The 22,750-nt window shown below is 51.1% G+C and overlaps 1 protein-coding gene across 1 annotated transcript in view; it reads left to right on the top strand.

The window, feature by feature from the left end:
- LOC123367552 (nuclear GTPase SLIP-GC-like) overlaps positions 1-22,750 on the top strand; it is an 82,759-nt gene that overhangs the window by 31,284 nt on the left and 28,725 nt on the right. Inside the window, exons 13-14 of the mRNA XM_045011870.1 lie at positions 9,682-9,843; positions 14,881-15,038. Of these exons, the coding sequence (XP_044867805.1) occupies positions 9,682-9,843; positions 14,881-15,038 (320 nt within the window). The remainder of the gene's footprint in view (positions 1-9,681; positions 9,844-14,880; positions 15,039-22,750) is intronic.

Here is a 22,750-nt window from a genome sequence, read left to right as displayed (position 1 = left end):
CAAATGCACATCTGCTCTAAAAATCTAGTAATGAGCTGACTAGTGTGTAAATGCACCACTGCACCCTGATGGATGGAGCTGTAGCTGTTCAGTTATGTGCCATACACCCTATACTGCTGACTGCTAATGGGGATGGTTCTGTAGTTCAAACTAGGGAGAGGGACTATACCTTTTGATGCAGGAGGCTCTGAGTTCTGTCCCTAGAGCAGGTAGAAATCCCTGCACTCTTTCTACACTACAGCTTACTCCATTGGCAGCATCAGTGAAACTGCGTCAGAGCTGAAACATGCTATATTCCCTAGGGGAGACACACCCACATTCAGGGGCGGCTCTAGGTATTTTGCCGCCCCAAGCACAGCAGGCAGGCTGCCCTCGGCAGCTTGCCTGCGGGAGGTCCCTGGTCCCGCGGATTCAGCAGCACACCTGCGGGAGCTCCGCTGAAGCTGCGGGACCAGAGGACCCTCTGCAGGCATGCCGCCGAATGCAACCTGCCTGCCGCCCTTGCGGCGACCAGCAGAGCGCCTCCCGTGGCTTGCCGCCCCAAGCACGCGCTTGGCATGCTGGTGCCTGGAGCCGCCCCTGCCCACATTGTCCAAGGCCCTGTTGTACTTGGCCGGTTGGGCTTTTTGATGATGTCACACCAAGCATTACCTCCCAAATGCTCACCGCTGGACCAGAGGTGAAAGTAAGCCGGTACGGTCCGGTACAGTGTACTGGCAAGAGCCAGTACGCCATGCTGGACCGCATCGACTTCCACAGCAGGGATTGAAAATCGTGGGCAGCCCAGAGTCTTTTAAATCCTGGCCCCGGCTCTGGCAGCCGGGCAGGGGCTGGGATTTAAAGGGCTCAGAGCTCCCCGCGGCTGCAGGCAGCCCAGAACCCTTTGAATCCCAGCCGCGGCTCCGGAGGCCGGGCCGGGGCTGAGACTTAAAGGGCTCATAGCTCCCCGCGGCTGCGGGCAGCCCAGAGCCCTTTAAATCCTGGCCGCGGCTCTGGCGGCCGGGCTGGGCCAGGATTTAAAGGGCTCTGGGCTTCCCTCAGTGGCAGGAACTCTGGGCCCTTTAAATACCTGCCCCAGCCCCGCAAAGCTCCGGGTTCCCCCTGGCGGCCAGAGCCCCAGGCCCTTTAATTTGCCCCTGAGCCCTGGGGGGCTCCCAGCCACCTCTGCAGCTGGGAGCCCCTGGTTGATTTAAAGGCTCTGGGTCTCCCAGCCACAGCTGGTTCCCCAGAGCCTTTAAAACTTGAGAGGCCTCGCCCCTTCTGGATGAGGCCACGCCCCCCTCAGGACTCCGGCAGTACCAGTAAATCCTGTAAGTTCTTCTTCGAGTGATTGCTCCTATGCATTCCAGTTAGGTGTGCGCGCCGTGCGTGCACGGCTCTTCGGAAGATTTTTACCCTAGCAACTCCGGCGGGCCGGCTGGGCGCCCCCTGGAGTGGCGCCGCAATAGCGCTAGATATACACCCCAGCCGGCCCGTCCGCTCCTCAGTTCCTTCTTTCCGTCCGTGACGGCCGTTGGAACAGTGGAGCACAGCTTAGCTGACCTCCACTTCCCTAGCTACTCGTAGTTTTCTCTCGTTCTATTTATAGTTGTAGTTAACTTTGTTTGTTTGTAGAATAGTATAGTGTATTTATTTTACAGGGGTTCGGGGTTTATCCCCTTCCCCTCACCCGGTGCCGGGTCCGATGCCTGGTCCACAGGGTTTTCTAATGCTCGGCCGGCCACAAGCCGCTGCCGACAAGAGATCCTCTCCTAAGTGCCTCGAGGGATCTCACCTCACAGATAAGTGCCGCATTTGTGAGGCCTTTAACCGTGAATAAAAGGGAGCAGGGCTTTCGTCTTAAACAGCTCCTGAGGGAGGCAGCTCTTGCTCCTCCGCACTCGGCGCCGAGCGCTAGTTAGTCTTCAAGGAGCGCTCCCTCGGCACCGGATCGCCGGTACCGCCAAGGCCTCCTGGCACGACTGTCGCTGGCTCCGACGTACCCTCAGCATGGACCCCTCTCCTGGAGGATGAAGAGGCACAATATCCTTGCTGTGTCCGAGCCGCCGGCTCCGCAGCCGAGCACTATGCTCAGTTGGATTGTCCGGCACCGATGTCTGCCGCGGCGCCGACAATACCCGCACATTTACTCTGGCCAGGCAAGAGCCGTCGAGTCCGGTGCTGGAAAGCTCCCCGGTACGGACCGTGGTCGAGCTCGCTCTGAAGCTGCGTCCGAGATGCCCGCTCCGCAGCCGAGCGCTACGCTCAGTCGGATCGCCCGGCACCGATGTCTGCCGCGCCACCGACAATATCCGCACCATTAACTCCGGCCAGGCAAGAGCCGTCGAGTCCGGTACTGGAAAGCTCCCCGGTACGCACCGTGGTCGAGCTCGCCCAGAAGCTGCGTCCGAGCCGCCTGCTCCGCAGCCGAGCGCGATGCTCCATCGGATTGCCCAGCACCGATGTCTGCTGCGGCACCGACAATACCCGCACCAATAACTCCGGCCAGGCAAGAGCCGTCGAGTCCGGTGCTGGAAAGCTCCCCGGTACGGACCGTGGTCGAGCTCGCTAGGAAGCTGCGTCCGAGCCGCCTGCTCCGCAGCCGAGCGCTATGTTCAGTCGCATCGCCCGGCACCGATGTCTGCCGCAGCACCGACAAGAACCGCACCATTAACTCCGGCCAGGCAAAAGCCGTCGAGTCCGGTGCTGGAACACTCCCCGGTACGGACCGTGGTCGAGCTCGCTATGGAAGCTGCGTCCGTGGTGCTAGCTATGGTCAAGCTCACTATTCCCTCGACGCCGGAGACAGTGGCCACGGCGAGGGAGCTGATGGTAATGACAGCGTCCGCGCTGCCTCAACCCCCGGCACCGCCGGTGCGGGTTACATAGTCTATGGGCAAGCTTGCCTTGATCAGACCACCCTCTGTCGGCACCGCAAAGTGGCACCGTTCACGATCACGGTCCCGCAGATGTTCTTGGTCCCGTCACCGATCTAGGTCCCGACGCCGCTCACAGTCTCGGCACCGTTCTCCATGTCGGTACCAGTAGTACTCGCGGCACCGGTCAGCGTCCCGCTCGCCGGTCCGGGACAATCAGCACCGATCCAGCTCCCGGCACCACCCCAGGCACCGGGACGCCCGTAGCCACTCCTGATCATCGAGCCTCGCACTCTCGGTCGACCGCCCAGCACAGCTCCAGTGGCAGGTCCCGTTCTTGGTACCGGTATGTCTCCCGGTACCGATCCCCGGTGCCGCATCGAACGACGTCAGTTAGAGACGGAGACTCTACCAAGGGCCTTTCAGCTCCTCCAGGGCCATCCAGCCACGCATCAGTGTCGTCCCGTGCGGACACTTCATATGCGTAGTGCTCTGTTTTCCGATGTGCCCTCCAGAGTCTTCCAGGAGACCTATCAGTGGACGTTCTGGATGCCTTGGGTGTACTACAACGCCAGAGGCATACCGGTGATCCCATCTCGCTCCGTTCCCTCGGAGCTCTGGGTGCCAGAGGCGACAATTAGTCGTCCCCCTCTGACCGGTACAGAGCAACCCCCGGTTCGGCACCGGGCTCCCAGATCCCACCGGATCAGGAGGTCGTCCAGGAGCTCGAGCCCACACAGGACCCGCTTGTCCCTGGCCTTTCTTCTTCCTCCTCCCCAGATGAGGCGGGGGCAGGAACATACCCCTCCGGCCCTCCTCTGATCGAAATGCGACCAGCCCCTAGATCCAAAGAGGCTGGGCGTGTGGTCTTACTGGGCCGTAAGATGTACCCGGAGGGGGCCCTGCAACTTCGCGTAGCGAACCAGCAAGCCCTGCTTAGCCGCTGCTATGGGTGGCGGTGGGCAAATTTACAGAGTCGGTTCTTCGGAACTCCCGTCAAGAGTTCGATGCCCTCCTGCAGCAAAGGACGGAGCTGGAGAGAGCTTCCCTCCAGCCCTCGTTGGACGCAGCTGACTCTCTTGCCACGACTCTGGCCTCGGGTGTTGCCACGAGGCGCGTTTCATGGCTCCAGTTATCGAGCCTTCCCTCGCAGCTGCCGCACGCTATACAGGACTTGCCCTTCAACGGCACAGGCCTGTTCTCTGAAAACACTGGCCCTAGGCTGCAAAGCCTAAACGGCAGCAGGGTCACTTTGCGCTCGCTCTCTCGGCATGCACACGCCGGTGATTCAGCGCCGACATTTTCGTCCCCAGCCTCCGCTCTTACCCTGTGCCTTGACAAAGTCAGGCCTTTGCCAGCGGATGTGGCTTACACGGTCGTGGGCATCAATGAGGACCCCAAAGGGGCCGAAATTAGGGTCCTTCTGACCACCAATGGGGCAAAAGCCTACCCATCCTCGTCCCTCCTAAGGACCCCTCTCACGAGCGATTCCTCTTGCAAGAGGTGCGGACGCTCCTCTTCATCGGAGCTATACAGGAGGTACCTAAGGACGAAACCTAATCCCCTAGGCGAAGGGAGGTCTCAGACCTATCCTAGACCTGCGGGAACTCAACAAGTCACGATGCAGATAAGTTCCGCATGGTACCCGGGGCGACCGTCATCCCATCCTGGGATCCCGGAGACTGGTACGCCGTCCTCGATATGAAGGGCGCGTGGTTTCACGTCACCATTTCTCCTCCACACAGAAGGTACCCTCGGTTTGGGGCCTACCGTCGTTATTCCCAGTATACGGCCCTCCCGGTTGGCCTCTATACAGCCCTGGGGTATTCAAAGTGCATGGCTGTAGTCGCCGCCTTTCTTCGCCACCGTCAGATACACGTTCTCCGTATCTAGACGAGTGGCTCATTCGAAGGACCACCGGGCCCAAGTTACCAGTCATGTGGGCATCGACACGAACCTATTCCTGTGTCTAGGCCTGATGATCAATAGAAAAATCCACTCTGCTTCCCACACAGGGAAGGGAATTCATTGGGGCCGTCCTGGACTCCAGACTTGCCAGAGCCTGCTTACCTCAGCCTTGGTTTCAGGCGAGGGTAACAATTGTACAAGGTCTACGGACCTTCCCGCCAACTTTGGCTCGCACTTGCCTAGTTTCCTGAGTCACATGGCTGTCGGCACGTTTGCAACCAAACATGCCAGGCTTCGCCTCCGTCCACTTCAATCGTGGCTCACCTGGGTGTGCCACCCGGGCAGACATAGCATACTCGTGGTCGTCTCGTTCCCCCCGAGCATCCTAGGCTCCCTCGACCGGGAGTCAGCGCCTCCCTGGTGTATCCAGGGATGCTGTTCCGTTCACCCCTCGGGGTCCCTCATGACAGACACCCCATCTCTCGGCTGGGTGCGCACATGGCGTAGTTTCGCACTCACGGCCTTCGGTCAGCGCAAGAGCTGGCCTTACATATCAATGTCCGAGAGCTGAGAACAGTCTGCCTTGTGTACCAGGCTTTTCAGCTGGCGGATCGTCTCAGCAGATCCTTCCTGTCTCTCAAGTGGTAGTTTCCTCCGGACTTTATCCATTCCGTTTCCGGAAGTGGGTCTTTCCCCGCATAGCCCTCTTCGCTCTCGTGAGAACGAAAAGAGAGAGAAATTCTCCTCGTTCCAAGGCCTCTCCCCAGGCTCAGTCTTGGAGGATTTTCCTGAGGCCGTGGATCAGCCATCTGCCGTACACTTTTCCACTGTCCCCGCTGGTTCACAGGGTCCTGCTAAAACTCCGCAGGGACAGAGCGCCCCTGATCGTGATCGCTCCAGCATAACCCGGGCAGCACTGGTACCCCATGTTGCTACACCTGTCGGTAGCAACCCTCTTGGCCCAGACCCCATGACGCAGGATCACGGCAAGCTTCACCACCCGGTCTTGTAATCCCTGCACCTCACAGGGCTCCTGCGTGGCTAAACCGATCCCAGTTACGTTGTTCTGCCTCGGTTCTACAGGATTCTCCGGGGTGGTAGAAAATCTTCCACTCGGTTAAACTATCTGGCCAAGTGGAAGCATTTCTCCTGCTGCTCCGAAACACGCTATGTTTCTCCCGCCGAGGTCCCGCTCCATTCCATCTGGTTCCTCAGGGCTTGGAGCGTTTATATCCCCCCCCCCCCAGTGGGGCCCCGCCATAAACCTGGCTCTTCAATCTGGTTCTAACCAGTTTTATGACTGCCCTATTCGAGCCAATGTCAACATGCTCATTGATATACCTGTCCTGCAAGGCAGTTTCCTGTAGCCTTTCCTGCGGCCAGACGAGTCTCCGAGCTTCAGGCTCTCACAATAGGCCCAAGGTATACTGTGTTCCTCAAGGACAAGGCAGTTATTACCACGTCCGACCTGCCTCCCTAAGGAGGTGTCGGCCTTTTATATCTACCAGGATATCTTCCGTCCGGTCTTCTTTCCGAAGCCGCTCTCTTTGGAAGGGTAGCAACAATTGCCCTCCTTCAACATCCGTAGGGCGTCCGCAATCTGTATCTAGCGGACAGAGCCCTCTCGTAACGCCCCCAAACCTTAGTCGTACCGGGATACCGGACGAAGGGCATACCTGTCTCCTCCTAGAGGATTTCATCTTCAATGACATTGTGCATCCGCACCTCTTGTGTTTTGGCCCATGTTCCATAGAGCCACCTTACTGCACATTCCACTAGAGCTCACGCTTCTCTGCTGCCTTCCTGGCTCACATACCCTTTCAGGGGATGTGTGGTGCACCTACCTGGTCCTCGGTCCACACCTTTGCCTCTTTGGTCCAAGAGTCCAGAGCTGATGCACCCTTTGGCTTAGCAGTTTTGCATTCTGCAACATCTAACTCCGACCCCACCGCCTACGTAAGGCTTGGGAATCACCTAACTGGAATGCATAGGAGCAATCACTCGAAGAAGAAAAGACGGTTACTCACCGTAGTAACTGTTGTTCTTCGAGATGTGTTGCTCCTATCCATTCCAGACCCGCCCTCCTTCCCCACTGTCGGAGTAGCCGGCAAGAAGGAACTGAGGAGCGGACGGGCCGGCTGGGGTATATATCCTGCGCTATAGCAGCGCCACTCCAGGGGGCGCCCAGCCGGCCCGCCGGAGTTGCTAGGGTAAAAATCTTCTGAAGAGCCGTGCACGCGCGGCGCGCACACCTAACTGGAATGGATAGGAGCAACACATCTCGAAGAACAACAGTTACTACGGTGAGTAACCGTCTTTTACTTTCACCCCTGCACTGGACCCATATCACCGGGGGACAAAAATTTATCCCTGCGCCCATTGTGTTCTGTGAGTGGGTAAAGGAGGAAAAAGATACAGAGATTCTGTTCTTTCCCCCCCATCTATAATTGACGTTTAAAACCACTACAGGCTTTATCTGCAAAGGCAGCCAAACCTTGTATCTCCCCTGTTGCCCAGCTGTCACTTCCCCCTCTCCTTCCCGCAGCCCCCAGCATCATGCCACGCTAGGGCTTTGGTTCAGTACTGACTAAGGCCTGGTCTACACTAGGCGTTTAAACCGGTTTTAGGAGCGTAAAACCGATTTAACGCCACACCCGTCCACACTAAGAGGCCCTTTATATCGGTATAAAGGGCTCTTTAAACCGGTTTCTGTACTCCTCCCTAACGAGAGGAGTAGCGCTAATATCGGTATTACCATATCGGATTGGGGTTAGTGTGGCCGCAGATCAACGGTATTGGCCTCCGGGCGGTATCCCACAGTGCACCACTGACCGCTCTGGACAGCAATCTGAACTCGGATGCAGTGGCCAGGTAGACAGGAAAAGCCCAGCGAACTTTTGAATATTTCCTGTTTGCCCAGCGTGGAGCTCCGATCAGCACGTGTGGTGATGCAGTTAAAAATCAAAATAAAGAAAGAGCTCCCACATGGACGATGCAGACGTGATCGCTGTAAGGGCAGGCAAATCTGTTCTATCAGCGCTCCGTTACAGAAGACGAAATTCAAAATCATTTAAAAAAAATCTCCAGACAGATGCCATAGCAGGGACTCAGCTCACTGCTGCGTGACAAGCGTAATGGAAAGCCAAAGAATCAAATGGACGCTCATAGACTGGAGGACTCAAGCTATCCCACAGTTCCTGCAGTCTCTGAAAAGCATTTGCATTCTTGGCTGAGCTCCAAATGCTTCTAGGGTCAAAAACAGTGTCCGCGGTGGGTCAGGGCATAGCTAGGCAATTTACGCACCCCCCCACCCACCCCCAGAAGTGAAAGGGAAAACAATCCTCTCTTGACTCTTTTACATGTCACCCTATCTTTACTGAATGCTGCAGATAGACGCGATGGTGCAGCACTCAACACCAACATCCTTGCTCCCCCCACGCTATGGATGGCTGATGGTACAATATGGCTGGTATCCGTCCTCATCATCAGCCTATTGGCACATGGGGCAGTGCAAAAGGACTGGTAACCATGCTGACTAGCATCCGTCAGGTCGATAAAGGGCGCCTGGCCCTAATTTTTCCTGGTAGAATGTACAGTATGGCTGATAACCATCGTCATCATAGCAACAGGGGGCTGAGCTCCATCAACCCCCACCCTTCATGTGTAAAGAAAAGATTCAATTGCCCCTGGACTAGCAGAGGGATGCTGGGCTCCTCTCCTCCACACTCCTTACTGTCCTGTCTGGACTATCATAGCAGCTGGAGGCTGCCTTCCACTCATATCTCACTAACAAGTCACTGTGTCTTATTCCTGCATTCTTTATTACTTCATCACACAAGTGGGGGGACAATGCTACGGTAGCCCAGGAAGGTTGAGGGGAGAACGGAATCAACAGGTGGGGTTGTTGCAGGAGCACCCCCTGTGAATAGCATACAGCTCATAATTTCTGCAAGATCTGACACAGAGCAGCTGTGCTCTCTGGTTCTATGATACAGTGGTTCTCTAGTACACTTGCCCATATTCTAGGCAGGACTGATTCTATTTTTAGATACCAAAAAGGAGGGATTGACTCAGGGAGTCATTCCCAATTTTGGCTTTTGCGCCCCTGGCTAAGAGCAGCCAGGGGCACTTATGACAGCAACAGATGGTGCAGTGCAAAAGGACTGGTAGCCACGATCATCTTATTACCAATTTATGGCATGGTAGATGGTACAATATGGCTGGTAACCATCTCTGCTATCATGCAAAAGCAAAAGCATGCTGCTGTGTAGCGCTGCTGAATCGCCTCTGTGAGCGGCATCTAGTACACATACGGTGACAGTCACAAAAGGCTAAACAGGCTCCATGATTGCCATGCTATGGCATCTGCCAGGGCAATCCAGGGAAAAAAGGCACAAAATGCTTGTCTGCCGTTGCTTTCCCAGCGGAAGGAATGACTGACGACATTTACCCAGAACCACCTGCGACAATGATTTTTGCCCCATCAGGCACTGGGATCTCAACCCGGAAATTCCAAGGGGCGAGGGAGGCTGCGGGAACTATGGGATAGCTACGGAATAGCTACCCACAGTGCAACGCTCCAGAAATCGACGCTAGCCTCGGACCGTGGACGCACACCACCGATTTAATGTGTTTAGTGTGGCCGCGCACACTCGATTTTATACAATCTGTTTTGTTAAACCGGTTTATGTAAATTCGGAATAATCCCGTAGTGTAGACGTACCCTCAGAGCACCCCAGCTGGACGGGCGACACCACCTCTTCCAGCACAGTGTGTTCTTTGATGCCTCCCATCTGGTGCTGACCGAACCCAGGCCTGTGCTGCGGTTTCTAGCGAGAAGAAATCTTGGTGTGTATCTTTATTTTGCCTCCAGCATCAGCTGTGCAATGATGTGTCTTGTGCTCTTCTGCCATTGCAGGATCATTATCAGCAGAGCGGCTTGGAAGGCTTTGTGGAGGACAAGATCAAGGCTTTGGAGAAGGAGATTGAGAAATGTTTTGCCCAGCTGGAACACCCCCTTGACGAAGGTGTGAAGAAAGCAAAATTATCTCACCAAGATGCATTCACTCGGCTCCTTACAGTGAGTAGCAAGTTCTTGACTTAGACCTCATGTGCACCTTTCATTCTCTGGCCAGCAACCACCTCCCCCTTTGCTTCCCCGTTGCTTATTAACTTTTGAAAAGTGCTTTGAAATCTGTGGCAGAAAGTCCTATAAGGGCTAAGAATTATTATTGGGTGTTGAGAGGATTAAGGTTTCTAAAGGGAACTGGATGAAAGGCACCAGAGGAGAGCAGCATGTTATGGGCTAGAGTCTGATCCTCTTATTTGCATGGACTAACCACTTACACCAATGGGACTCCATGTGAGGTACAGCGCTACTCAGTGAGTAAGGGTATTGGAATCCAGCCCCAAATTAATATAGGCCAGGGCTCCATTCTGCTGCCCTTAGTCGGGTGAGTAGTACTTTGCTCCCCTGAGTAGCCCTCAGTGGGATGACTTGCAGAGTAAGATGCTTCTCAACTTGACCTGTGTCACTGTAGGGTGGACACTTTCCACTGCGACAGAAGGGGGTTTCCATCCTGGAGTTAAACCATCCCCTTGAGAGGTGGTAGCAAGGTCAAAAGAAGAATTCTTCATTTACCTAACAGGGCCTACACCAGGCTTAGGTCAGTTTAACTACATCTCTCAGGGGTTACATTAATCTACGTTTTAGGTGTAGACCAGGCCTTAGTCTCTGTGCCTCTGCTCCTCATCTGTATGGTAGAGATAATAATCCTTCCTTCTTCAGTCTATTAAGACAGTAAGTGAGAGGGCAGGGTGTGCTTAGGCAAAATTCTGTATAGATCTATTCCACTCCCCTTCCTCCTGCACCTCAGCTTAGCGTTTTGCTGACGTGCTGGCCAGAGCTCTGTCTTTCCACAAAGCATCACAGAGAGTCAGACCTCTCTCCTGTAACCTCTGGGGCTATTGAACGTAAAACCCTGATAAACGGAGGGTCATAGTTCCCAGTCATTTCCTGGGGAAGCACCGGACACTTTATTGATAAAACAAACATTGAGTGCTCACAAAACACACAGTACATCATATACAACACTGTAATCACATTTGGAATATTGTGAAGAACGTTTAAACAAAAGCTCTTAGACATTAAATTTGCTTATACAGACTGTCTCCCTTTTGTTTCAGCTACAAACATTCCACTATAACAGGGGTGGGCAACCTATGGCGCAGGTGCCGAAGGCGGCACACAAGCTGATTTTCAGTGGCACTCACACTGCCCGGGTCCTGGCCACTGGTCCGGGGGGCTCTGCATTTTAATTTAATTTTAAATGAAGCTTCTTAAACATTTTAAAAGCCTTATTTCCTTTACATACAACAATAGTTTAGTTATATATTATAGACTTATAGAAAGAGACCTTCTAAAAATGTTAAAATGTATTACTGTAACCTTAAATTAGAGTGAATAAATGAAGATTCGGCACAGCACTTCTGAAAGGTTGCTGATCCCTGCACTATAAGGTTTCAGGGTAACTCTGTCTGTACTTTAGCTCACACATCAAAACACATTTGCCTCTGATCTCCTCTCAGAGATGGTTTCTCAGGGCTTGTCTACACTGGCAACGTTAAAGCCCTGCCATGGCAGCACTTTAACATGGCTTGTGTAGTTGTGGCAGAGCGCTGCGAGAAAGCTCTCCCTAAGTGAGAAAGTTGCAGCACTGTAAAGTGCCAGTGTAGACAAGCCCTCAGTCTTTGCAGTGTGACCGTGGTGTGTCATGTGTGTCACCTGGACTCTTCAGAGCTCGAGAACACTCCTGTCAAACACTTCAGACCCTGGCAGTGAACAAACACTCTGGGGAACTCCCCAGCTAGCGGCTGCCAGCCCTTGGGCCAGTAGCTGACTGGTCCTCTCAGTTGCTGGTGAAACACAAGTCTCTAGCCTGTATCCAAAGTGGTGCAGGGATCAGGATCAGCCTATAAAATATCCATTCCCTGGATCTCTACAAGCCACTTACTCTATAGGGCACCATCTTCTCCCCATAGACCCAGCTAAGTCAGGCACGAATTCACAGACCCTCCTCTCAGTAAGTCCTGCCCCATTCATGCTCTCTAACCGAGACAGAATCCCAGTTCCGAGCAATTAGCTGAGAGACAAATGTAAGTGCCACAGGTTCTGTAGCCTGATTCTTTAATGGCAGTTAATGGTATTGATTGCCATTTGATATTAATTTAATGAGCTGGAGGTAATAGGATCTCATTCCAGAATCAGACTCAACAGAATTAAAATGAATCAGTTCAATATCTTGAGGGGAACCCAGGGTGCCTGGCAAAGACACTCACACTGAGGGCAAGGCAAAGCCTTAGCCACTTTTATTAACACAGTCAAGGAAGAGAAGGAAGTTCCAAACCACAAAAACAAATAGCAGTAATGTAGCACTAGGGATACGTGTGGTGTCACCCCCTGCATATGCTCATATACTTATATACTCCCACCCTTCCTAGGGGACCCAGTGGTGAGAGACAAAGGACTAGCCCTGTCCCTGGCAGGCCAAATGAGTCTGATGGTTCAGATCCCCAACACCCAGAGGCCGGTGGTAGATAAGAACAATGAAGAGCTGAAGGGTCAATGATGGAAACCTGGTGCCCACTGCATGGTGGCCTGGCCTATTGTAGGGCCTGGACACTATCATGAATATTCATTCAGATGCCCGGCCTCCCATGTCCAAATCTGACTTCCTCACCCTCATAATATTGGGGTGCCCATATCCGATAGGTTAACCTATTACTGCCTTTTAGCTCATTATCATAAACGGCACCTATTGCTAAAGCAAGTTTGTGGTTAAATATCTGCCAACAATTCTATCTTAAAATATCCCAGCCCAGTATCAGTTCAGTGTTCCTGCAGTTGCCTGGTATCGTTAAGTACCAACTCCCTCTCTTAAGCAAGATTTTGGGGAACTGGGAACTGCTGGGCCATTTTATTTATGTTAAAGGTCATAGGTCTACTTTACTTATCCTAACATGGTTAAGTCAGTGCCTTACAGGATACAGGCCTGTAGGTTCCTTGCGTTACTGCTAAGAAAAATAAAAGGCTAACCGAGCTCTATGGGCTACGCCTCTAAAGATAATAAATGTTCCCCTGCCCCCCGCTCTCCTTCTACGTCCATAAAACACACCAGTGTGTGTGAGGGGTTCGGTCACAGAGACCCCTTTGGGACTGTCACGTGATGTGCTGAGATTATCTCTGAGCCTCCCTGCCAGCTTGGGACTCCAGAACCATGCCTTGTTGAGCCAGACACGCTAGCTGGCTGCAGCACAGACCCAAGTCTGGTCCACACCCCCAAAGCTGCAGACTTTAACTAAAAATTGCTCAGCAGGTCACCTCTCTCCAGTACCCAGACACCCAGCTCCCAATGGGATCCAAACCCCAAATAAATCCATTTTACTCTGTATAAAGCTTATACAGGGCAAACTCATAAATTGTCTGCCCTCTATAACACTGAGGTATTAATTGCTTACTATGGGTTTAATAATAAACAAAAGTGACTTTATTAAGTATAAAAAGTAGGATTTAAGTGGTTTCAAGTAATAACAGACAGAACAAAGTAAGTTACCAAGCAAAATAAAACAAAAACACACAAGTCTAAGCCTAATACAGTAAAGAAACTGAATACAGGTAAATCTCACCCTCAGAGGTGTTCCAATAAGCTTCTTTCACAGACTAGACTCCTTCCTAGTCTGGGCCCAATCCTTTCTCCAGTACAGTTCTTGTTAGTTCCAGCTCAGGTGGTAACTATGGAATTTCTCATGACTGCATCCCCCCTTTGTTCTGTTCCACCCCCTTATATAGCTTTGGAACAAGGCGGGAATCCTTTGTCTCTCTCTGGGTTTCCACCCCTCCTTCTAAATGGAAAAGCACCAGGTTTAAGATGGATTCCTGTATCATGAGACGTGTTCACATGTCCTGTGAGACTTCATTACCCACAGGCTGGCTCCCACGTATACAGGAAGGCTCACAAGTAAACAGAGCTATTTACAACCAATTGTCCTGGTCAATGGGAGCCATCAAGATTCTAAACCATCATTAATGGCCCACACTTTGCATAATTACATTAGGACTTCAGAGTAATACTTCATATTTCTAGCTTCAGATACAAGAATGATACATTCATACAAATAGGATGAGCACACTCAGTAGATTATAAGCTTTGTAATGATACCTTACAAGAGACCTTTGCATAAAGCATATTCCAGTTACATTATATTCACAGTCCAAGCGTATTTTTATAAAGCATATGGAGTGCAACGTCACACTATGGACTAACATTATCCTAAAACTTCCCCAGTAAGTAAAGCTGGAATACCACTGACCTGTTCCCGGAGTGGTGCAGGGATGGGACCCAGCCCTCACAGCAGCCTCAGTTCTTGATCCTGCTTCGATCAGCTGCTGAGTCCACAGGGCTGTTTTTAATTCCTCTGTTTATAACCTTCCCCCCACTCTCTGATTGGCTCAGCTCTCAGAGGTGACTTGGGTCTGACCTGCAAAGCTACACAGCCTCATTAACCACTACTGAGCTCATCAGGTAACTGCCATGCCCCGTTCTGGAAGTTTCTGGGTCTTTCTGAGTTGCCCTGCCCTGCACGCTGCATGTCTGTGTACAAAGACACAGAATAACCAGCTAAGATCCATGTCTCTCCCCACCGTATCTTCCCTTTCCCATGGAGGGACAAAGTCAAATGCTGCAGTGTAAAGCACATGGGTTAGAGTAGTTCTTCAGGACAGAGCCTGTCTCTCATTATTGGTGCATCTACACTGCAGCTGGCATCTGATCGAGCGAATGCACTACAAATAGAAGTGTAGCAGTGTCGGCACAGGTGGCGGGGGGTAGGGAGGGTTTGCTGCCCCAAGTACATACTTAGGGTCTTGGACGGATCAGAGTTAGTGTGGATATGTCTACTTGAGCTGGAAATTACACCTTCCAGCTCCACTGCATGTATGTACAGCTCCCCACACAATGGGGCCCTAGTTCAGCTGGGGTCTATAGGTCCTACTGTAATACAAATCATAAGGAATGTATCCCATACCCACTTCATTACAACTGTGTTTCCAATTATCCAGCGTGACACTGGCTACCAAGGCTTCCACATGACCCTGAAAGCCGTGTGCCAGAAGAATGGTGTATACGCGTCCCGGGTCTTCGCCCGCATAGACCTCAACGGCGCCCTCGCTCAGCCCATCTATGACAAAATTGACCCCACGTTCGCAAACATATTCAGGTGAGAGGAGCCCTGCCCCACTCAGGCTGCAAAGACACCGAGTCTCCTTTGGTAGGGCTCCCTGGGCTCCCCATTGGCCCCAGGATCCTGCGGAACCCTGTTCTCTGGCCTTCCTGGGTAACCCAGTCTGGTGGAGTCCCCCAGCAGTTCCCCTAACCCCATTCCAGCTGGAGCATGATGTGAGGTTCTGTGGGGACTAGAACCTGGGTGTACAGGACAGCTGACACCTCCGCACCACTACACAGCAACCATGGTTGGGCTGCATGTGTTATCATATAGACCAGGGGTCTCAAACTGGGGGCGTGACCCTGCAGGGGTGTGTGAGATTATTACATGGGGGGTTGCGAGCAGTCAGCTTCCGTCCCCAAACCCCCCTTCACCTCCAGTGTTAACTGTTTTTAATTTATAAGGGGGATCACACTCAGAGGCTTGCTGTGTGAAAGAGGTCACCAGTACAAACGTTTGAGAGCCACTGATCTAGACCCTGTGGAGATAAACACCACAGGAAGTACCACCTGGGAAGGCCAGACTGACAGCTTCCCTCGTGGCCCCTGATTGGTCCAGGCACCCTAGTTAAACCCATGAGGAGTGCCAGGAAGTGTCTGTGAAACACAGTGACCTCCCTAGCTGTAGTGATGTGCACAGGAACCAGCAAACAGAGCTGAAAACAATGGAATTTGAGTGGGAGTTGTGTTAAGGGAGGAGGCAAGCCCCTGTTCCTTAGGGGAAGTGAGTGAGTTCTTGTGTGTTGTGTGGTGGTGGTGGTTGTTTCAGTTTGCAGAGATTGATAGGGGCCAGTGTGCTATGAGAGAAGTAGAGCCTTTGATCATAGCAGAGCCCCTTTTAGGGGATGGGCCTTCCTCAATTCGAAGGTGGGACTTCCCTGATTAGGGGCCCTATAAGGGCAGCAAAGCAGCCAGTCAGTGGCACAGGAGCTAGCAAACAGAACGGAAAACAGGGGAGTTCCAGTGGGAGTTTATAAGGGGAGCTTGAGGGAGGGACTGTCTGGTGTTTGTTTGGTTTTGTTTCCACCTGACAGGAGCTTAGGTGGGAAGGTTATGACAGATACAAGGGCAGCAGTGGTAGTGACCCAAGGAATGGAAGAGACAAGGAAGATGACTGGACGTGGAAGCTGCAGGATGTACATTAGCCTGGAGCGGGTACCTGAAAAGAGCTTCGGTTGCATGAAGTGCCGCCTCATAGAGCTGGTGGAAGAGAAGATCCGAGGCCTGGAGATGCAAGTGGGAACTAGGCTGAATTTCAAAGGGGATTCGAGCAGATGATGGAGAGAAGGCGAGAGGAAGCTGAACGGAAAAGTCAAGACTCTCAGCTGCAAGCTGGACTGGAGGACTGGGAGGTAGACTGCTGGGCGAAGAAAGTGGCCAGAGGAAGCATGTGACTACGAGAACCAGGCAGAGGAAAAGACCAGCTAGTGAGGGATGCATATTGCTCAGGAACAGGTTTGCTGAGCTGGAGAATGAAGAAGGGGCACAGCAGGCAGTAACGGAAGGTGAGAGGCAAGGAAGAGGAGAAGAGTGGCTAACCCTAACAGCAGAGAGGAAGAGTTAGAGAGATCCTCTATCTTCCTGGGGCCGACTTGCAGAAGATTGCAAGAGAGAACAAAAGAGAAGAGAACTTTCAGCCAGAAAGAAGGCTGGAGAATCGCACCACCTCCAGGATGAGGCAGATCTAGCTGATTGGGGGCTCCTTACTAAGAACAGAGAGGCTTGTCACCAGAGCTGACCCGGAGAAAAGAAGGGTGTGCTGTCTGACGGGCGCTAAGATACAGGCCAGGCTGGATTTACAACTTACGTGCCCCTAGGCATAGAATCTTCAGCACCCTCCTTGCTCCCCATGTGGCCCTGCCTGGAGACCCCTCCTGCATCCCCATGTGGCCCTGTGACACCCCCCCAGCAGCCCTGTGTGGCCCGCTCTGCCTCCGAACCTGGCTCCAAGAAGGCTGCTGTGACTTGAGGAGAAAATGCCCCTGCCACCCGCCTGCCAGCTGTTTGCTGCCACTCACCAGACCAGTCAGCCTCAGCCAGCTCAGGCTGTTCCGGCACCACAGCGGCCTCTGGTGGGCATAAGGTGGAACTGCAGCATATTTTCTGCAGGAAAAAAAATTCTGCCTCCCTCCTTCTGCACATGTTGCAAATGACTAAGGGGAGGAGGCACGATATGAGACCGGCAGGCGGTGGGGCAGATCTCCCTCCCGAGCAGTGTGGCCAGTGGCAGCAGGGCAGCAAAATAGCCCAAAGTACTCGACTCACAACTGCCAAAAATAGCCCAGTTGGGCTAGGTAATTGCGCACTTGGCAACTTTAGCGCGTCCCTAGAACGCTGTCGCCCCTAGGCATGTGCCTACTGTGTCTAACTGGAAATCCGGCCCTGGGTATGGGATGTGGATTGGAGGCTGAACAGGATCCTAACAGGAGCAGGAAAGAATCTATTGACTGTACTTCACATGGGAACAAATGATACTGGTAGATTCTTTCTAGAGTGCCAGACTGGGGAACATGCTTAAGGAAATTGAATCTCATCTTCAGTGGAATTTTACCTGTTCCTGTAGGAGGATAGTCAAGGCAAGACAAGATTATGATACTCAACAGATAGCGCCACTACCTGAGCTATCAGGAGGGGTTTGGGATGTTTGACTACAGGGAGGTATTCATGGACAGAGGACTGTTCCCTTGGGATGGACTCCACCTGAGTAGGGAGGGAAATAGACTAAATATCAGTGAAGGTAACAGACAGGCGATACTGGCAGTAGAATGACTGTACCCAGTGATGAACTGCCAAAATCTTAACAACCGGTTCCCTATAAAAAGTTCTGATTTGAGGGGCCGGGGGGGGGGACATACCCATGGGGCTGGGGGCCCCTGCAGGGCCTGGGGCAAATTGCCCCACTTGCCCCCCTGGCAACCCTAGAGCTTGCAGCTCCCTCCCCCCTTACCTTGCCAGCAGTTCAAAGCAGCAGGACGACTCAGGAGCTCAGCTGAGCTGCCCAGCTGCAGCTGGGGGGAAGCAGGGGAAGGGCTGGGGGAGCCTCAGCCTCCCCAGCTGGGAATCCTGGGAGCAACAGGATGGTCCAGCCTGCAGACTGGAGTTCTTTGCCCACTCCCTGGCCCTTTAACAACCGGTTCTCCATAGAGGTCTAATTTTAGCAACCGGTTTTTGGGAACCTGCTCCAGCTCACCACTGACTGTACCCAATTGGGTGAGGAATCTGAGCAAAGCCAACCAGCAACAGTTAAGATGTCTGAGCAAAGCCAACCAATGCACAGAGCCTGAGGAACAACATTGAGTAGCTAGAACTACTGGTGCAGGAAGTGAAACCGGATACTATAGGGATATCAGAAACATGGTAGCATAGTAGGGGGAGGGATAGCTCAGTGGTTTGCACATTGGCCTGCTAAACCCAGGGTTGTGAGTTCGATCCTTGAGGGGGCCACTTAAGGATCTGGGGCAAAAATTGGTCCTGCTAGTGATGGCAGGGGGCTGGACTCAATGACCTTTCAAGGTCCCTTTCAGTTCTAGGAGATTGGTATATCTCCAATTATTACCCTTTTTTTTGACAGAACAAGGAGTAATGGTCTCAAGTTGCAGAGGGGGAGGTTTAGGCTGGATATTAGGAAACACTATTTCACTAGGCGGGTGGTGACGCACTGGAATGGGTTCCCTAGGGAGGTAGTGGAATCTCCTTCCTTAGGGGTTTTTAAGGTCAGGCTTGACAAAGCCCTGGCTGGGATGGTTTAGTTGGGTTTGGTCCTGCTTTGAGCAGGGGGTTGGACTAGATACTTCCTGAGGTCCCTTCCAACCCTGAGAGTCTATGATTCTATGATAGTAGTCATTACTGGAGTACAGGTATTGAAGGGTATATGCTGTTCAGGAAAGACAGGACTAAAGGTAAAGGTGGTGGAGCAGCATTGCATATTAAGGATGAGGCAGACTGTAAAGAAATTAGGAGTGATGGAATGGCTAAAACAGAGTCTGTTTTAGGTCAAAATCACTTTGAGGAAGAAAGCTACCAGTGGCTCTACTGGGTTAGTGCTGGGGGTCTGCTACAGACCCCAGGAGCTGATTTTGATCTAGTAAGAGACGTCTTTAATGTTTTTAGTGAAATAAATACTACTGGGAATTGTGTGATTATGGGAGACTTTAACTTCCCAGATACAGATTGGAGGACAAGTGCTAGTAATGGGCCCAGATTGTCCCGGATGTGATGTCTGACAGATTTCTTCTCCAAAGAGTCACTGAACCCACAAGAGGTGATGCCATTTTAGATTTTGGTATTAGTGTGTAGTGAGAACCTCAGAGATGAACTGGTTGTAGAGGACAATCTTGGTTTGAGTGATCATGAGCTAATTCAGTTTAAACTAAATGGAGGGAAAACCACAAATAGATCTGCAACTATTGATGTCAAAAGGGCAAACTTTAGAAAATAAAGGGAATTAGTTAGGGAAGTGGACTGGATTGAAGAACTGAAGGATCTAAATGTGGAGGAGGCTTGGAATTACTTTAAATCAAAATTGCAGAAGCTACCTGAAGCCTGGATCCCAAGCAAGGGGGGAAATTTGTAGGGAAGCGTTACCAGACCAAACTGGATGAGCAAGCGTATCAGACAGATTGTAGGCTTTCTGCTTTCTCTTAATAAAGAATGGAAGATGGGAAGGATCAGCAAGGAAAACTACCTCTTGAAGGTCAGTAAGTGTAGGGGAAAAGTGAGAACTGCCCTGTCATAGGTTTATTCCCCACTTTGAACTTTAGAGTCCAAAAGATGGGGACCTGCATGGATCCTTCTAAGCTTAAATCCTAGCTTAGATCTGGTACTTGCTGCCACCAGTCAAAAATTATAGTGGTTTGGCACACTCCCTGTCCCCCGAAACCTTTCCCTGGGGAACACAGATCCAAACTCCTTGGATCTTAACACAAAGGGAAATAAACCATTCCCCACACCTTTCTTTCCCCCTACCTGTCCCTGGTGAGTCAAACTAATCTCCTGAGGTTTCAAATAAGGGAAAAATCAAACAGGTTCTTAAAAAGAAAAGCTTTCAATTAAAGAAAGAAAAAGTAAAAAACAATCTCTGTAAAATCAGGATGGAAGTTTACAGGTTACGGCTTATAAAAACAAAAGGGACTCCCTCCTCCCTAGCTTAAGTACAAGTTACAGCAAACCAAAAAAATAAAATATGGTTCCAGCAAACACACATTTGCAAATACAGAAATTAATCAAAAGACTAATTCGCCTTTCTAATACTCACTATACTGCATGAAGAGAATATTTCAGGAAGCTTGGAGAGCCTGAATATACGTCTGGCCCCTCTTAGAACCAAAGAGAGAACACCCCCCAAAACAAAGAACACAAACAAAAACTTCCCTCCACCGAGGTTTGAAAGTATCTTGTCCCTTCATTGGTCCTCTGGTCAGGTGTCAGCCAGGTTCACTGAGCTTCTTAACCCTTTACAGGTAAAAGAGACCTTAACCCTTAACTATCTGTTTATGACATGCCCAAAGCCAAGCAGAGCTGAACCTTGCAAAGGGAATTAAAACCAATAGTAAATGGTTCTGTAGCCATATAAATAAAAAGAAAACAAGGAAAAAAGGAGGACCCCTAAACACTGAGGATGGGCAGAGATCAAAGATAATCTAAACATGGCCTAACACCTAAACAAATACTTTGCCTGAGTGTTTAATAAGGCAAATGAGGAGCTCAGGGTAGTATCAGGGTGACTAATGGAAATGAAGATATGGAAGTACAGTAGAAATTACCACATCTGAGGTGGAAGTCAAACTAAAAAGCTTCATGAGGGTTTGGATAATCTCCATCCAAGTATATTGAAGGAATTGGCACATGAAATCACAAGCCCAAAAGCAATGATTTTTAATGAATCTGGAAAATTCGGGAGTCATACCCTGTGATTGGAGGATTGCTAATATAGTAGCTGTTTTTAAGAAAGGGGCGGGAAAGAGATCTGAAAAACTACAGGCTTGTTAGTTTGACCTCAGTTGTACGCAAGGTCTTAGAACAAAAGAAAGAGAAAGTAGTTAAGGATATAGAGGTAAACAGGAACTGGGATAACATTAAACAAGGTTTTACAGAAGGTCGATAGTGCCAGACCAAGCTGATCTTTCTTTGAGAAAACAACTGATTTTTTTAGACGAAGGAAATGCAGTAGATCTAATCTCCCTGGATTTCAGTAAGGCATTTGATAAAGTTTCACATGAGAAATTAGTTAAACTGGAGAAGATGGGAGTTAATATGAGAATTGAGAGGTGTATAAGGAACTGGTTAAAGGGTAGATTACAACAGGTCATACTGAAAGGTGAACTGTGAGTCTGCAGGGAGATTGCTGGTGGAGTTCCTCAGGGATTGGTCTTGGGAACCATCTTATTTAACATTTTTATTCATGACCTTGGCACAAAAAATGGGGGTGTGCTAATAAAATTTCCAGATGCCACAAAGTTAGGTGGTATTGCCAATACAGACGAGGACCAGAATATCATTCTTAGACCTGGACATCCTTTGAAAACTGGAGTAATAGAAATGAGATAAAATTTTGTAGTGCAAAGTACAAGGTTATGCACTTAGGAATTAACAAAATTTTTGCTATAAGCTGGGAACTTATCAGTTGGAAGCGACAGAGGAGGAGCAAGACCTGAGTATATTGGTGGATCACAGGTGAGCCGCCAATATGATGTGGCCGTGAAAAAGGCTAATACGATCCTAGGATGCATCAGGCACGGTATTTCCAGTCGCAATAAGGAAGTGTTAATACCATTATACGAAGCACTGGTGAGAGCTCATCTGGAATACTGTGTGCAATTCTGGTCTCCCATATTTAAGAAGGATGAATTCAAACTGGAATAGGTGCAGAGAAGGGCTACTAGGATGACCCAAGGAATGGAAAACCTACCTTATGAGAGGAGACTCAAAGAGCTTGGCTTGTTTAGCCTAACCACATGAAGGCTGAGGGAAGATATGATTGCTCTCTATACATACATCAGAGGGATAAACACCAGGGAGGGAGAGGAGTTATTTAAGTTAAGGGCCAGTGTTGACACAAGAACAAATAGCTGTAAACTGGCCATCAACAAATTCAGGTGGCTTCCCAAGGGGAGCAGTGGGGGGCAAAACCTAACTGGCTGAACTTGATAAATTATGGAGGGGATGATTTGATGAGACGGCCTACAATGGCATGTAGCCGATCTTCGACTGCTAGTAGCAAATATCCCCAATGGTGGTGATGGGACACTAGATGGGGAGGGCTCTGAGGCAGCGGCGTATTATCGCCTAGGGCGGCAAATTTGCAGGGGCGGCAAATTTGCTCGAGCCCCCTCCCCAACTCCGTCCCTTCCCAAATCTCCAGCCTGCCTCCTCCCCAAGGTGCGCTGTGCTACCCTCCTTCCACCTTCCTCCCTGGCTTGCCGCACAAAAGCGCTGGGAGGGAGGGAGAAGAAGTGAGTAGCGGCGTGCTCGGGGGAACAGCAGAGGTGAGCTGGGGCCGGCGGGCGCAGGGAGTAACTCTTGGGGAGGGGGGCAGGGAACCGCTCCCTGCCCCAGCTCACCTCCGTTATCCCCCAAGCGCACCACAACTCCCCTTCTCCCTGCTCCCTCCCAGGCTTGCCGCGGGGGAGCGGAGGTGAACTGGTGTGTGTGGGGGGCAGTGGCAATTTTTTGAGGGCCTAGGGGCGGCACATTTGTTAATCCACCACT

Source organism: Mauremys mutica, chromosome 3, assembly GCF_020497125.1.
Source record: "Mauremys mutica isolate MM-2020 ecotype Southern chromosome 3, ASM2049712v1, whole genome shotgun sequence".
NCBI lineage: Eukaryota > Metazoa > Chordata > Testudines > Geoemydidae > Mauremys > Mauremys mutica.
Note: the sequence above shows the minus strand (reverse complement) of the source record. Positions and strands in the feature narration are given on the sequence as shown.